The sequence below is a fragment of the Thermothelomyces thermophilus genome, chromosome 2 (assembly GCF_000226095.1).
Source record: "Thermothelomyces thermophilus ATCC 42464 chromosome 2, complete sequence".
NCBI classification, from domain to species: Eukaryota; Fungi; Ascomycota; class Sordariomycetes; order Sordariales; family Chaetomiaceae; genus Thermothelomyces; species Thermothelomyces thermophilus.
In genome coordinates, this window is record NC_016473.1 from 4,258,352 (window position 1) to 4,273,320 (window position 14,969).

Sequence of the window (14,969 nt, forward strand, 5' to 3'; positions counted from 1 at the left end):
CCGGTGGATGGGCGGCAATATGACGCCCTGTGGTTCGCCATAACGGTAGCTCAACGGGGCACCGTTCTATGAGGTAACCAACATATTGGTGAGGCAATACACATTACAAAAGAATGAGAGTGGTCTACTACTACCAGACTAGCTGTCAGCCAATGCTCTTAAGCTTATTGGCCATCGCTGACTGTTTTCAGGCTTAGCACGCAGGTCATGCGCCACGGACAATATAGAAATCGTTCCAGCAGATGTAGCGTAACGAAGATTGATGCGCAAAACAATTTGTGTGTACCCATGTATGTACGGATCCGTACAGCGTCACGAAAATGGAAACGCAGCTTTGCTCGGCTGGCACAGAGATCCTCGAGCTAGCCCCGCAGGGCTGAGCTTCCCCGCTGAAATGACGTCGGTGTCTTATCAGGGGTTGTCAATGAATGCTTTATCGAGTTCCCTCGTCAGTTGGCCGTGCGCTTGGTTGAAACGCTCTGGTGGGTAAAGATCCGGACTCGAATAGCTTCCACATGAATAAATGATTCGGAAGATGCCAGATCTCCTCAACCAAAAAGGAACAGAAAACGTAGCACTTTCCGCAAGCACTTCTGCCGTGCTGCCTGACCTGCAATTGCCATGGCTATAATCCGTATTCGCATCCAGTTGGCTGGGAGACCAGTCAGCCGTGAGGAAAGCCCACAGGGTCCAGCCACACGCAAGCTCGGGACCGCCGCAAAATGTGGTGCAGAGCAGACCCGCTTGCAAGCGCATGGACCCAAAAGTGCCTGAGCAGGAAGCGGCCCGCGGAAAAGAGCACCTATCAGCAGGGATCATTCCAGACTTCGAGAGAGTCTATGCTCAGAACACTGCAATAAGATTGGAGAGTGTGCTACATAAGTTGAGCATCGTCTTCACGGAGGGCGCTGGGAGCTGCACTCGCCAGGGAATGAGATCGCCCGCCCGCCAGACCAACGATGTCATCTGAACGGGGTATCGAACCGAGCTAAGGTGGGCACCCTCGGCATGTAGTGCCTCAGGTATGTATGTACCTTAGTTGTACACAGTAAGGAACCTACGCCGACACTCGCAGCCTCCAAATAGGTAATTCGTACTATTTTACATATTTCATCTGGTGAACATGAACACAGTCCGGCTAGGGTCGCTTGTTTTGCGGCCGTTTGTGCCGCCGACTTTGCCTCATATATCGGCGTCCCAAACATCTGTAAGACGGGCTACAGCCACCCGATTGGCCCTCGGAGTGGTCTTGGCCGTGCCCTCTTCCAGAAGGCCGTTTCCAAGGTCGTTTGTGCCTGTACTGTACCTGGGCTGCGACCTTGGGACGGTTCCAGCCCCACCCGACCTGGTAGGTTGGGGTCTAAGTTCCTGGTCTAACACCCTTCCTTCGCTCCAAACTTGACTTGCCTTGCACACCACACCCACAAGTTCAGCTCCCAAACGTCTCAGTTTCGGCGAACCCTCTGTTTTCATTCTCCATCCCAAGCGCTCCATATCGGAGGGCATCAAGCCGAACAACGGGCCGAGAATCTCATCTCGATCTAGTGCAGTTTTGCCCCGCACACATCGTCAACCATAGCGAGCCACGAGGCTTTGTCTATGCGAGTCCCGACAACGGATTCACCCTAGACATGAATGGTTTCATGTACAAGAATGGTTGAAAGAGACGAGCTCGAGTCACTCTTAGAGACGGGATCCTGGAGGACCTCGCGTTCCCGGAGTCCCCGTCCGTAAGTCTGCCGTCGCGCAGAGCTTTGCATAACCAGGGGACACCTTAGCTGACAGGCATGTGTTCGCAGTTACGATTCACAAAGTAGAGAGTACGACACCTCAAAGACCAGAGTCAGTATTCCCAGGGTAGCGGAGCTGCCATCGCGCACCAAGAAGCCACCGGCAGCATATGTCGAAGATGAGGAGGAGTCGCTGGCAAAGGAGTACGGCTCGGTCGTGTCGGCTACCCCCGACGAGGAACCCAAGCACCGCGGCGACATAGACCAGACGCCAATACTGCAGTTGGTGCACGAGTACAACCCGGAGCGCCGATTCGTGATCATCCCGGGCGCTGCTGTGGAGGATGCCCCAAAGACCACACAGGCCAGATATGAAGCCAACACTTGCCGTAAATACGTGGTAGTGTCCTCCGACAAGGGCACCGGCAACGGAGAGAGCGAGAAAAGAGACAGTCAGAGACAGCGACGGCCCAAAGAGGAGTCGCCGGGATCGGAAGAAGAACCTGGTCGACAGAAGGCAAGGCCCGATATCCCGAAGCGGAAGAGCCATCAGGATCTGCCGAGGCTCAACACCGACTTTGACCACGAAGAGCCACCGCTCCGCCGGTCAAGCAGCCGGCGGGACCGGGATCGGCCACTAGTGCACCAAGACCCTCGAGAGTATCAAGACCCTCGAGAGTATTCTTCGTCCCGCGACAGACCCAGCGCGAGACCGTCGGACGGCGACTTCCTTTCTCCTGCTGCTGTTCAGAGCACTAACAGGGGACGCTATCGTGTCTACTCGGATGTCCGATCTGACGCTGGATCGGGATCCGGCCGTAGCCCCTCAGCCAGGAGAGAGGCCGAGGTTGAGATGCCGGAGAGGCGGCGGCCGCACCGTTCATCCCGGTATCTGGCAAGCCCTGCCACTCATCGACGGGCCTCTTCCACAACAAACATGCGAAATCGAGACGGCTCACCTGTCGAGAGGCCGAAGACACTAATCCAACCCTACGGCTATGGCGACCCCGGTGAGATTCTCGCCTTCATGTCACCGGGAGATGATTTCATGACGGGAAGGCCCGGTAGGGACCTGTCTCCGCCAAGGAGGCCCAGGACCAGCAACTCTCCACCACCTCACCCTCGGGGTGCCAGAGATATGCCTGGTGCGTCACCGAGTCGCCGGCGCCAGCCTCGATCCACGAACCGAGACCGCGACGGATACTCGAGCGATGATAGCTATAAGGAGCGGCGTTCGAACCGTGCCGAGCGTCCTTACCCGACGCGGTCTGCGCCAGAGCCAGAACACACGTCGACCATCTCGCCAGACCAAGCGCGGCGTCAGAATCCCAGGCTTGGTGCGGTTCCGCCTCTAGCTGCACCACTCCCGGATGAAGTACCCCAAAAGAGTCCTCGAAGTGCAACGTTTCCGACCGATAAGAGTGAGCGGTTTGGTGAGCGCTCCATGTCACCATCTTCAGCCGCGAGCGCCTCTCCGTCCCGGCGGCAGGGTCAGAGCAACAGGTTGTCGCACCCAGGAACGCAATCTCGGGATGCGAGCGTCGGCTCAGGGTCTAACGGGTCTGCCTCGCTGCCGCCGACGGCGCCGGGCTCACTCCCTCGCGCTGCTACCCTGGATAGACCGCCAGCAGGGCCGGTAGTCAATTTGATGCGGCAAGAGTCCTCAGATGCCCAGTCGCCAACGCTATATTGGCATTCCGACCGTCGCATTGAGCACGACGCTGGATATGGAGACGATGACGACTCGACAAGCCACGCTCTCGCCCAACTTCCCGACTGCCCGTGGAAGTATCCCACCGCGGTTCGGAGCAGGGCGGGAAGCGACCAGTTCCTGACCCTTAAGAGGGCCGAGAACTTCAGAATCTGTCGTGAGTGCTACCGGGCGCTGTTCGCCAACACCGAGTTTCAACACATGTTCGTCGCGGCTCCTATCCGCTCCGGGGATCAGATGCTGTCGTGCGATTTTGGCGCTTCTCCCTGGTACCGCATCGCGTACCTCATGACGCTAAAACACGGCTATCCGGACCTGCGTCTATTGCAAGGGATAGCATCCGTCGCAGCGCGATCGCAGGCCTGTGCGGGGAGCCAAGTCGCGTCGCGCGTCTGGTACAGCATGATGGCGCCAAACTCGAGGCGCCCGATTTCTACGTTCAACGTCTGCCTCGGATGTGCCAAGATGATCGAGGTTCTCCTGCCAAACCTTGCGGGTGTCTTTGTGCCCCTCGATTCGCACGAGGTGACGCGCGGGGTCTGCGAGCTCTACTTTGCGCCGGACAGGAAGCGTTTCTTTGATTACTTTGAGGAGATGAAGACAACGTCGGATAAGGCTCTTGCTCGCAGGACCGCCCCCGACGTTGTCGAGCTTGTTGACCGCATCCGGGAGATATCGATCCATGATGAGTGCTTGCGCAACACTCCGATCCCCAACCGAAGATGGCACGTCCTTCAGCGCGTGCCCGAGTTCACGGTGTGCGAAGAGTGCTTCAATACCGTCGTCTGGCCAATGATCGAAGACGCGGACAACGGCAGCGAGGTGCCGCGGAATTTTTACAAGTACAAGCAACCGAAGCCCGTCGCGTCGTGTCAGCTGTACAGTGATCGAATGCGGCGGGTCTTCTTAGAGGCGTGCAAATACGACGACTTTGAGTTCCTGGCCAGCTGCGTCCTCCACAGACTGCAGGCTCTATCTGATATCAGGGCGAGGTACAACGAATTGCAGAGGGAGGGCCAGGACGATCCGGCGGTGCAGGATGAGCTTGCAGCGCTGGCAAGGCAGTTCAAGGAGGTTGAGTAGCACTTGATTATGGGGAAGTATCCAGACCGATTTGATATGTCCCGAAGGAACGTTGGGATAAGGCCGAGGAAGGGGGAGGGAAGGTATTAGGGAGGGCCAAGGGTAACGAGCGAAAGGGTCACGGTAGCAGCGTTTTTAAGCTACTACGTTTATGATACCAGGTGAGCAGCATCAGCAGAGAGAAAACTCTAATTATACACCCTTGCAGCTACAGTACAAAAGATGGGTACGGAGTACCATGGTTCCCCTGTGCTGAATGGGCGCATGCGCGGTCTATTTCTTTCGCCGAATCTAAACAGAAGCACATGTTTGTGGGGGATCGGCATTCAGTTCGGACCCCTGGCAACGGAGACGAGAAACAAAAGAGCATGAAGGGCCCCAGTTTAAGAGCTCTGCACCTGCAGTATTAATATCGATATTCTCCGGTAGCAGTGCGTGCCCCGGGTTTTTTATTAGCCTGGCTGTGTTTAGACGTTACACGGCGGGGTGGTGTTGGAAATCAGCCGGAGGTCCTTTTGAAAAACCCCCCCCCCCCGGCAACCACAGCGGACGAGTCGGGGGGGACTTGAACGACAATCAACCTCAATATCGTCACCCATTCCCCGGATCCGTACGTTGGGGCCCTGCGGGTGCAATACGGGAAAAATAAACCCACCTATCAGGGATAAATCGCATGCTCTTGGGGCTGCGTTTGAGCGAGATGCCCGACCGTCCTCTCCTTCTCGCCGACTTGCCGCTCGACTACTACATACAAAGAAGCCAGCCATGGCAGGCTAGGGGCCATCACCGTACTACTCTCACCTACCTTAGCTACCCACCGGCCTACCGCCAACACCCCCCTCCTCCCTTCTCCCCCCCTTCTTGACCCTATAAGCACCGAGCAAAGCAGCACAGGATGCGGTTCTCGACACTGTTCCCGGTGCTCAGCACCGTCGTCCTCCCGTCCTCGGCCGCCCTCGTCAAGGAAGGCTCAAGGTGCGTCGTGAGCCCCATCTCGGCCGCCGTCGCCTCCTCCGAGGAGGGCGGACTGGTCGCGCGCCAGTCCCAGGTGGACGACACGCCGCAGATCCTCGAGGCCTTCTCGCAGTGCGGCCAGGATGGCACCATCATCCTGCAGGAGGGCACCTATCACATCCGGCAGGTCATGGACACGACCAACCTGCGCAACGTGTCCATCGAGATCTACGGCACGCTGGTCTGGAGCGCCGACAACCTCGACTACTGGCGGCGGGCCAGCTTCGACGTCGTCTACGCCGGCCGCCAGACCGCCTGGCGCATCGGCGGGCGCGACATCACCATGCGCGGCTTCGGCAAGGCCCTCTTCGACGGCAACGGCCAGGCCTGGATCGACCTGGCCAACGGCGCGTCCAACCTGAACGGGAGGCCCATCTCGCTGACCGTCTGGTACGGCACCAACGTGTTGATCGACGGCATCACCTGGTAGGGTTTCCTCTTTTTTTTTTTTTTTTTTTGTTGTTGTTGTTGTTATTGCCCGGCAACGCGACGGGCATGCCACACCGTCCCCGCGAGTAGCTAGCTGACGGGGAGGACAGGCGGATGGCGCAGTTCTGGCACACTTTTGTTGCCCACTCGGAGAACGTGACCATGACCAACTTGGACATGTACACCCTCTCTTCCAACGGTAGGAGTTCCCAGAACACGGACGGGACGGATACCTGGAACTCCAAGAATATCTTCATCGCGAACTGGACGGTGACCTGTGGTGATGTGAGTTTTTTTTTGTTTTGTTTTGTTTTGTTTTGTTTTGTTTCGTTTTTTTGGCGCTGCTTCCAAAAACCCCCCTTCTTTCCTCTCTTTTCCCCTCCCCCAACAAAAACACCTCGGAAATATCCCAACTCGTCGGTCAGGATACCAAGGCATGCTGACTCTTCTGCGACCAGGACTGCATCGCTGTCAAGGGTAACAGCACCAATGTCCACGTCAAGAACGTGGCATGCACCGAGTCCGGCGCCACCGTCATCGGCAGCATCGGCTCCAACGCGTGGCAGCCCGACTACGTCGAGAACGTCGTGTTTGAGAACATCACGGCCAAGCACTCGAGCAACGCCGCCTGGATCAAAACGTACCCTGGAACGGGATACGTCCGCAACGTCACCTTCCGCAACATCCACTTCGAGGACGTCAACCAGCCCATCTACCTATCCTCGTGCATCTGTACGTCTTGGCCTCCTCCTTTCCCTCCCTTCCTATCGCCTCCTTTCTTTCTTCCCCAAACTTGTAATTGTAATAATAATAATAATAATAATAATAATAACAGAAAAAGGGGAAACTAACAAGATATAATCACCAGACTCGTACACCAACTGCGACTCGTCCCGCCTCAGGATCACGGACGTCACCTGGCAGAACATCACGGGCACGAGCCGGTACAACGTGGCGGCGGCCATGCACTGCAGCGCGGCCGCCCCCTGCGACGGCTTCCGCTTCGAGAACATCGACATCAAGCCCAAGAACGGCGGCTCCGCCAAGGTGCTGTGCTCCAACATCCAGAACCAGGCCACCATGGGCCTCACCTGTACCGGGCCCTGTCCGGGCTCCCAGCCGCAGCAGCTGTCGGGGAACGTGTGATAACCCCCTAACTAAGCGACTCTTTTTTCTTGGTGCGTCGGATGACCACGGGAAGAAAGGCAGTACGAGTAGGAGGCAAGGAGACCTGGAAAGTCTTCAAGAGGCGTGATATATACTAGTTTCATAACATTATCCACTGTGGATGTGTTTCGCGGTCCTTGATGGACAAGGTGATAGTCGAGCATATACTTGGTCACCTGGAGACCAAGAAGAAGAAATGAAGCTGGCAATGGTTTCCCGCTACGGAGAGGGAGTCATCCATTGTGTCCAAGCCTTTGTTTATATATTGGCTACGCCCCTTCTTGACGGCAGAGGACGGGCATTGCAGGTTAGCGAAGGAGGTGGGCCAGAAAGATGTGGGAGGGAAAAAAAGATGGGGGATCGGATGTGCTCAATGTTCAGTGTTCCCATTCACTTCCGCAATTGCTTCGAAAGGCTGGGAGTGCCTCTTGCTAAGGATTAAAGGCGAAACATATCTATGACCAACGCCTGAGTCGGGCTTCGAGTTCTTCCTTTCCTAGCTTTCTTATGTGTTTCAGCTGCATTTCTTGTAATTAAACATCGCCACCCGCTCTTAAGACGATGGTAACCGGCAATCCTGACAACCACTAGCTCATTTGTCCTCCCCGCGTCACGGCGGGACAAGAACCAAAGCTCCGCGTTTCGGCTCGGAATGAGGACACGTCTACCGCCACCTTCAGAATTTCCCTACGTTCGCCGCCGGTCCCTAATTATTGGGGACCTTCAGGAGGAGGAGGAGGTAGTCGAAGCTGCTACAAGGCTCGAAGGACGGTCGTTGGCATCGTAGTCCTCAAGCGGCCTCTAGTCCCGAGGAGACGCCTCAGGCACTGCGACCCCATAACCAAGGCGTTGCGGGATGGGAAGCTGGGAGGGCAGTCGTCGGCGGGATCGGGACCGGTGATCTGTAGCGGCAACGATAGTCTGTAAAAGCCGCTTTATCTAGGCCCCTCCATTTTCTTTTGGTAGTCCGGTAGAGCTGTCGCTATGGTCAAGACTCAGAAGGGCGCTCGACAAGGTCGTGATGGCGTCGCTGAGAGGAATTCGTGGAAGGGGTCGTGCAGCAGCTTGCGCAACGCTCCTCAGCAGTTGCTCTTCATCATCGGTACAGCACGCATCGGCCATTGCCAACATGATTCGCCCGAGCGCCCAAATGTCATTTTGTTTCCGTGCCTCGATACTCCAAGACAGTGGATCATCCCCTTTATCGAGCATCTCCGGGGAGAGCCACTGACGAGTGACCCCTCCAATGCCGCTGATGTCAATTAACACCGCGTCAAAGTCGGCGCTAATAACAATATTAGCGGGCTTTAGATCCATGTGAGCCAGTCCGCGCTGATGCATTTCAGCAAGAGCCGAGGCGATCTGGAGCGCCCACTGGCACCAGCGCCCATTGGTCTCGGCCTTTGGTGATTTCAATGTATCTTCTAGTGTTCCGTTCGGATGGTACTCGAGGAGAATCCCACGTAATACGTTGGAATCGTTCTCTTTGCCGGTCTGAGTGGTCTGGTATGGATTCTGCGAGATAACGGCCGCGACTAGCTGCACAATGCCAACTGTATTACCGCGAAATAGCTCCAAGTTCTGTAGCTCCTGCTGCAGCACCTCGGTATCCGGGGGAACGTAGTGGGGCCGCTCAACTTCCTTATAGACATATACTGTCTCATCGCCATAGAGGAGCACCTTGTAAACAGAGTGACCGTTAAGCTCTTCTTTCTCCCTAATTTCAGATAGCTCCTTGGTAGGTATACCACTGTCGTTATCGAAAACAGGGAATCGTATTCGGAGCGGGTCTTCCAGGGTCCGGACCCAGAGGTGGCTGATGACGGAGATATATTCGCTATCTGCAGCCGGTTGTGTCTGGCATGGCAGCCTGACGCTCTGCGTACCGGGGTCAAGCGACAGGATAACCTCGGTAACCGTGTTATCTAGAAGTTGTATCCGGCGAAAATCAATACAGCGACAGAGATCTTGCAGATCATTCCGTCGCTTCAGCTTTTTGCCAAAGATCGGGTGCTGGTCGTCCTGAATAGTGCCGTGAAAGGAGACTTTAAGGTGCCACTGAGAGCGAGAGGAACGTAGAATGAGCTTTAGCCAGCGCTTTCGGGGCTGTACTGCATTCTCTCCATACGTCCTCGGCAAGAACTCAATGACCAACGGTTCCGGATACTTCAGGCTCAGTGCCATCATAGAAATTAGATCCCTAGAGAGACACTGGGATGCGCGGAGACCTGGTTAATCGACGAAGTCTTTAGTACTGTATATCTTGATTCCCTGCTTCAGATCCCGGTTCTTCCTGCATGTTCTTCAACTTGGACAGGCCGGAGAAGAGGGAAGGCAAAGGGCATACAAATACGTCTAACATACCTCGACGGCGGCTGCAGAGAGGAGAAGCTCAAATAGCCTGGCTCACCCTGCGGTCAAATTTAGCAGCTTCGTTATTCCCCAAGTTAACAAACGCTGTAATGTAATCATGGCCAGGGATGCCTAGAACTTGCACCGTAATAAACAACTCGAGGCGGGGTACAAAACATCCAATGCTACTTTCCTGGCCACCCTGGCTCCCTGGCTTGGAAAATACATATATAACCCTCACCTTTCCAAGTCTTGCAGTGTCTTGAAAGTTTCATTGCCGTTGTGCAGGTTTTAGAAGGTTTCGCTTTTCTAAGGGTTAGGGGTAGGGATAACGTAACGCAGGCCAAACCTTATAATTACCTTGTGAACAAAAGTTACCTATATGGCGAGCCAAAAGGAGGACTAAATAGTACGTCCGTACATTAGGATGCATTTCCTGTAAAACGCTAGGTAGACATGTTCAGGGCTTCCGAAAATGGCGGGTCAGGGCTGCCGTTTTTGGAAGTTCAAACACCGAGACACGCACTACCGTACTCCGTAGTATAGGTGGAATTTAAGCCTACAGCTCCGGACTACGCCGGCTGGTGGAGACCCAGCCAGCTGGCGGAGAACCCACAAATTCCTGGCTTTGGACTAGCGCAGATTAGGGCCAGCGGGCGCGTGAGGAAGCCCCACGAGCACACTTCGCCGAATATTGCAAAATTTCAATTGGAGCTTTTCGCTGGCCTCGACTTTTCGCATCTTCAACAACCCGCCCAACGATCAGGTAAGTCACGGCCGCTCCGAGAAGAGGACTCTTTGTTCTTGAAGCTCCGGCAGCTCTCGACGAAACCGCACAACGCAACGAATCTCGGTCGCTGACTCTCCCGTCTGCTGTAGCCGAAATACTTGTCCCGACACTTGGACAAGATGGCCTCCCGCCCGACCGTTACCGTTTTCGGCGCCGATGGCAAGGCCACCGGCGCCACTGAGGTCCTCCCCAAGGTCTTCAGCGCCCCCATCCGCCCGGATATCGTCAAGCACGTCCACACCGGCATGGCCAAGAACAAGAGGCAGCCGTACGCCGTCAGCGAGAAGGCCGGCCACCAGACCTCTGCCGAGTCGTGGGGCACTGGTGAGTGGAATCCTGGACCTGGGCGATTTTTGAAGAGAATGGATGGGGTAAAAGAGAAGGGTTTTGGGAAGTCGAAGTGGGCGTGGAATTGGGGTGTGATTTGAGGGGAAAGCGGTGCTCGGAGAAGGAAGTAACTGATTTCGGACGTTCTCAGGTCGCGCTGTTGCCCGTATCCCCCGTGTCTCGGGCGGTGGTACTCACCGTGCCGGCCAGGCTGCTTTCGGTAACATGTGCCGTTCCGGCCGCATGTTCGCTCCTACCAAGATCTGGCGCAAGTGGCACGTCAAGATCAACCAGGGCCAGAAGTATGTGCAGATCGCAGCTCTGTTTGTTTGGAGGGTTGGTGGTCCTGATTTTCTGACCTTGTCCGACAGGCGCTTCGCTACTGCCTCCGCCCTTGCCGCCTCTGCTGTGGCTCCTCTCCTGTTCGCTCGCGGCCACCAGGTTTCGACCGTCCCCGAGGTTCCCCTGGTCGTCGACTCTGCCGCCGTCGCCGGTGACGCGCTCGCCAAGACCTCTGCCGCTCTCGCCCTCCTGAAGGCTGTCGGCGCCGGTCCCGACGTGGAGAAGGTCAAGGCCTCCAAGAAGCTCCGTGCGGGCAAGGGCAAGCTCAGGGGCCGCCGCCACCGCCAGCGCCGTGGCCCTCTGGTCGTCTACAGCCCGGAGACCGACGGCAAGGAGCTCGTCAAGGGCTTCCGCAACATCCCCGGTGTCGAGACCTGCCCGGTTGATGCCCTCAACCTCCTCCAGCTTGCCCCCGGTGGCCACCTCGGCCGCTTCATCGTCTGGACCTCTGCTGCCATCAAGCAGCTCGACTCGGTGTACGAGAGCAAGAAAGGCTTCTACCTGCCGCCCGGCATCGTCACGCAGGCCGACCTCACCCGTCTCATCAACAGCACTGAAATCCAGAGCGTCCTCCGTGCCCCCAAGGGCGAGGCCCGCACTAAGCGCAGCGCCGTGCAGAAGAAGAACCCGCTGGTCAACAAGCAGATCCAGCTCCGCCTCAACCCTTACGCGGCGACCTTCAAGAAGGAGAAGCTGGGTGAGCTCAAGGCTGATGAGGGCAAGCCTAAGCCTACTCCGGCGGAGTTCAAGGAGCAGCTGCACGAGCTCTAAGCTGGGGTTAGGCAAAAGGGACGGAATCGGGTGTGGGTACTTCTCGGCGTAATGGATTAGGCATGTGTGCTCGCACATGAATGAATTCTGATACCGGACATGCGGCATTTTGCTTTGTGACATGATTGTGCATTTTCAAACAAGCAGCAGAGCTCGAGATGAAATTGGAGTCTCGAGTGGCAGCAAGCCTAAGGCAACTACAAAGTTCCATTCCCGGCGTTTGTTAAGTGTATTGATTTGTCTCCTGTCTTTTTCTCCTTTGGACCAATGCCCGATGATGGCAGCTCTGTTGCTCACCGACCCAGCGTCGGGACGAAGCGCGCCATCCGATTAAGGACGCTGCTGAACCTTCACTAGGATACTGTAAGTGGCTGTCATGTGCAGCAGATTGGCCGGTCACGAGCCCTATTTTGGGCTTCGCCGATCCTTGACTAAGCTCAACGCGGGGATTTCACGTTGGACTGGTGGAGGAAAGAGAGGGAGTGGTAAGCATATGTCCGACTGTGTGGCCTTTGCGTCTCGTCGTGTTTCAATTCACAACGATAGTCCTGAAACGCTATTGCCTCCCTTCCTCGGTCGAATGCTCGCGGGAGCTTTGGTGTCTGTGGGCTCTTCGAGTCGCGTGGAGTCGGAGCATCGGCAAGGTGGCCCGTGCAACAACAAGGGTCAGAACGATTTGGGATGTGGGTTCGGTGGGTCTCGTTCAGCCACGACACCTTTCCTGCAGGTTGCGATGCAAGGGACCCCGCCAACAAGGATCTTGGAAGATGACGTCGACGGGCTGTTCTTCAAAGAGAGACGCGCGCAGAAGCGTGGCGCTCCTTGTTCGTCTCCCCCGAGTCTCGACTCCAGCTTTTCACTCAGGAAGCGGTCTGGACCCCAACATGATCCCCAATTTTCCCGAGGCCCCAAAAGAGTTGACCCTTGTCGGAGTGCGCATCACACAGATCTTCGATCTCTTGGCCCAGTTTGGTTTGTTCTCATCTTTCTCCTTGGTCTTCGACATCACTCGCAAGCTCCGCTCCTTCCGACCTTACTCGTTGAACCTACCAAGTCCCATGTAGCCAGCCATCCTCAGCTTGCGCTCATCGTCAGGATCCGGGTTTTTTTCCTTTTCTCTTTCTCCCTCCCCTTTTCTTTTTCTTTTTTTTTTGTTTCTTTTCACAAGCAACCCAGTTACTTTTTTTGTGTAAAGCGGCACGTCGGTCGCTCGTTTCCTATTTTGCTCTCCCTGGACCCAGGACTCTAGGGTTTGCGCAGTCAAGCGGACAGAACGATCGCCAAGTTAGACCGCCGTAGTGCCTTATTGACAAACAACCATACCACGCTTCCGCCCGCCGACACGGCCTGCTGGTCCAGGCTCAACTCCTTGCCCGCATGACTTCTGCGACAGCGACATCCGCCGGAGGCGCATCCCGGCCTCTGGCGTTACCCGGTAAGAACCAAACACGTTACTTCTGCGCGGGCTGCGTGCTCTGGAGTCTTAGCTTGCATCGCGCATTGTAATGCGCATCGCTTGCGCATGCATCCGAACGAGCACAGTGCTTACCTCTGCATGCATCCCCAGGTAATTCGAGTCCCCTGAGATACGCCAACGCCCAAGATGTCCCGAGCTTCCCATCTCCTGGGTTGAAACCGGGCGGCGCTGCGGCGAGCGCTGCAGCAGCTTTGGGATGGGCGAATACGGCTGCTTCGGCGGGCTCGCCTGGGGAAGTCCCGTCTGCGACGCCCATGTCGCCAGATGCTCTCCTCGCTGCTGGCTGGGCACAGCGACACCCACAACGGTCATCCCTTTCACCTCCATCCCGTTCGTCCCCCTGGGTATCGACGGCCGCAACCCTAGCTTTCAGGGCAGCCAAGACACCACCTCCGACCTATGAGTTTCTGGATTTGTCCAGGCGGAACTCGATGCACGCGGCAAAGGGAGCGATGGGTGCACGGCCAAGGTCAAGGTCCTCGCCCCAGACAGCAAGGGAAAAGACCCCGAAGGACCAGTACGGTACTGGAGCATATGCACTAAGCGCCGCGACCACTGTTCAACGATCGTCAACGGGCGCAAACCCCCTCTCGACCGGCGAAGCGGGCGCCGTGCCTTATACCACATTGGACAGGAACATGTTCACTTCGAACCCCCCCGTAAAGCCAGAGGTTGACGAGAAGAACCGTGCCGATGTCCTGCATGCTTCCGCGCTCGCCATGGCCAAGAAGATGTACAATCAGCAGCAAAATATGTTTGACAGTTCCACAACGGCGCACGCCCGGTCCTCATCGTACCCCCGCCTTGGAGATGCGCGGAACCAGGAACAGCCCTCGACGGCGTCCAACACGCTGCAGGAGGCAGCCAACACGCTGCAGGAGGCAGCATACCGGCTCGCCCAGGAGCGCCTGGCCAAGCTCCAGGAAGAGCACAACAAGCAGCGGGGTCTCCAAGAATACTACGGATCAGGGACACCGCAGCGGGCGCGGTTCGGGTCCGTCAAGAGCAAGATGACCCGGCGGCGCTCCTCGAGCGACGGAGACCTGCTGGACGACAAGCGGCGGTCGGGGCAGATCCGCAAGCAAATGTCGCTCCTGAACAACAAGTTGACCGAGGTGGACGAGGAGAAGAGAACCCGGGATCGCGACGCGCTCCTCGCAGCTGCGCAACGGAATGTCAAGGCCCAGATGCAACAGATGGACGAGAAGGTGCAATCCGACACCGGCCGTGTACCCCAGGTCACCATGGACGACTGGGGGAGGAAAGCGGATGTGGCTGCCCAAGCGAGACTTGCCGCTCTCAGCCATAACAACGACGGAAAAGTCGACATCGGCGGCGGCAAGTTCGTGGATAAGTCGGAAGTGGATAAGGTCGCTGCTGAAAAAGTGCAGCCTCTGCTGAATGAGATCAACGAGAGGGCCGAGATGGAGGCTGCGCGGATACAAGAGGAGAAGCTGGAAGAGGAAAGGCGTAAGGAGAAGATGGAGACGGAAAAGATGAGGGAGAGGGAGATTCAGGAGATTCACAAGAAGCTCAGGGGTGAGTGTTCCGAGCCAGTGAGCGCCGGGAACCATGCTGAACCATGCTTTAGACCAGCAAAGGGCAGACGAGAAAGCGAGGAAGGCGGAGATCAAACGGCAGGAGAAGGCTCACAGGGCTGAGGTGAAAGCGGTCAAGGTCGACCAGAAGCACGCCGCCCCGGAGCCCAAGCAAAATGAGGCTATGCCCGTTGCGTCTGAAAGGACGGGAACGGACAATCATGATCGGCCCCTTGCA

The 14,969-nt window shown here is 56.6% G+C and overlaps 5 protein-coding genes across 5 annotated transcripts; 4 read left to right on the forward strand and 1 right to left on the reverse strand.

Moving 5' to 3' along the window:
- The first annotated feature begins 1,374 nt into the window (after positions 1 to 1,374).
- MYCTH_2302259 (uncharacterized protein) lies at positions 1,375 to 4,628 on the forward strand. The gene is made up of 2 exons (XM_003662055.1): positions 1,375 to 1,730; positions 1,800 to 4,628. The coding sequence occupies exons 1-2, from the start codon at positions 1,654 to 1,656 to the stop codon at positions 4,522 to 4,524; spliced, it is 2,802 nt and encodes a 933-aa protein (XP_003662103.1). The 5' UTR covers positions 1,375 to 1,653; the 3' UTR covers positions 4,525 to 4,628.
- A 791-nt stretch (positions 4,629 to 5,419) lies between these two features.
- Positions 5,420 to 6,818, forward strand: MYCTH_2057906 (glycoside hydrolase family 28 protein; the record flags this gene model as incomplete). The annotated part of the gene is made up of 3 exons (XM_003662056.1): positions 5,420 to 5,964; positions 6,078 to 6,252; positions 6,426 to 6,818. 3 exons carry the CDS (start codon positions 5,420 to 5,422, stop codon positions 6,816 to 6,818), a joined length of 1,113 nt encoding a protein of 370 aa, XP_003662104.1.
- A 1,021-nt stretch (positions 6,819 to 7,839) lies between these two features.
- On the reverse strand, positions 7,840 to 9,359 carry MYCTH_2302265 (uncharacterized protein). Its single transcript, XM_003662057.1, has one exon. It carries the CDS (start codon positions 9,319 to 9,321, stop codon positions 8,074 to 8,076), a length of 1,248 nt encoding a protein of 415 aa, XP_003662105.1. The 5' UTR covers positions 9,322 to 9,359; the 3' UTR covers positions 7,840 to 8,073.
- Positions 9,360 to 10,174: 815 nt separating this feature from the next.
- MYCTH_2302271 (uncharacterized protein) lies at positions 10,175 to 11,966 on the forward strand. Its single transcript, XM_003662058.1, has 3 exons — positions 10,175 to 10,600; positions 10,755 to 10,905; positions 10,975 to 11,966. Exons 1-3 carry the CDS (start codon positions 10,396 to 10,398, stop codon positions 11,714 to 11,716), a joined length of 1,098 nt encoding a protein of 365 aa, XP_003662106.1. The 5' UTR covers positions 10,175 to 10,395; the 3' UTR covers positions 11,717 to 11,966.
- Positions 11,967 to 12,937: 971 nt separating this feature from the next.
- MYCTH_2302273 (uncharacterized protein) lies at positions 12,938 to 14,902 on the forward strand. Its single transcript, XM_003662059.1, has 2 exons — positions 12,938 to 13,151; positions 13,284 to 14,902. Exons 1-2 carry the CDS (start codon positions 13,094 to 13,096, stop codon positions 14,852 to 14,854), a joined length of 1,629 nt encoding a protein of 542 aa, XP_003662107.1. The 5' UTR covers positions 12,938 to 13,093; the 3' UTR covers positions 14,855 to 14,902.
- The last annotated feature ends 67 nt before the right edge of the window (positions 14,903 to 14,969 follow it).

What these genes read in the sequence shown, in the direction of transcription:
- MYCTH_2302271 (XM_003662058.1), top strand. Translation starts at nt 10,396, where the DNA reads ATGGCCTCCCGCCCGACCGTTACCGTTTTCGGCGCCGATGGCAAGGCC. An exon ending in TGCCGAGTCGTGGGGCACTG is followed by an intron (nt 10,601 to 10,754) that starts GTGAGTGGAATC and finishes GGACGTTCTCAG; the next exon opens with GTCGCGCTGTTGCCCGTATC. An exon ending in AAGATCAACCAGGGCCAGAA is followed by an intron (nt 10,906 to 10,974) that starts GTATGTGCAGAT and finishes CTTGTCCGACAG; the next exon opens with GCGCTTCGCTACTGCCTCCG.
- MYCTH_2302265 (XM_003662057.1), bottom strand. Translation starts at nt 9,321, where the DNA reads ATGATGGCACTGAGCCTGAAGTATCCGGAACCGTTGGTCATTGAGTTC.
- MYCTH_2302259 (XM_003662055.1), top strand. Translation starts at nt 1,654, where the DNA reads ATGGTTGAAAGAGACGAGCTCGAGTCACTCTTAGAGACGGGATCCTGG. An exon ending in CGTTCCCGGAGTCCCCGTCC is followed by an intron (nt 1,731 to 1,799) that starts GTAAGTCTGCCG and finishes ATGTGTTCGCAG; the next exon opens with TTACGATTCACAAAGTAGAG.
- MYCTH_2302273 (XM_003662059.1), top strand. Translation starts at nt 13,094, where the DNA reads ATGACTTCTGCGACAGCGACATCCGCCGGAGGCGCATCCCGGCCTCTG. An exon ending in CCGGCCTCTGGCGTTACCCG is followed by an intron (nt 13,152 to 13,283) that starts GTAAGAACCAAA and finishes ATGCATCCCCAG; the next exon opens with GTAATTCGAGTCCCCTGAGA.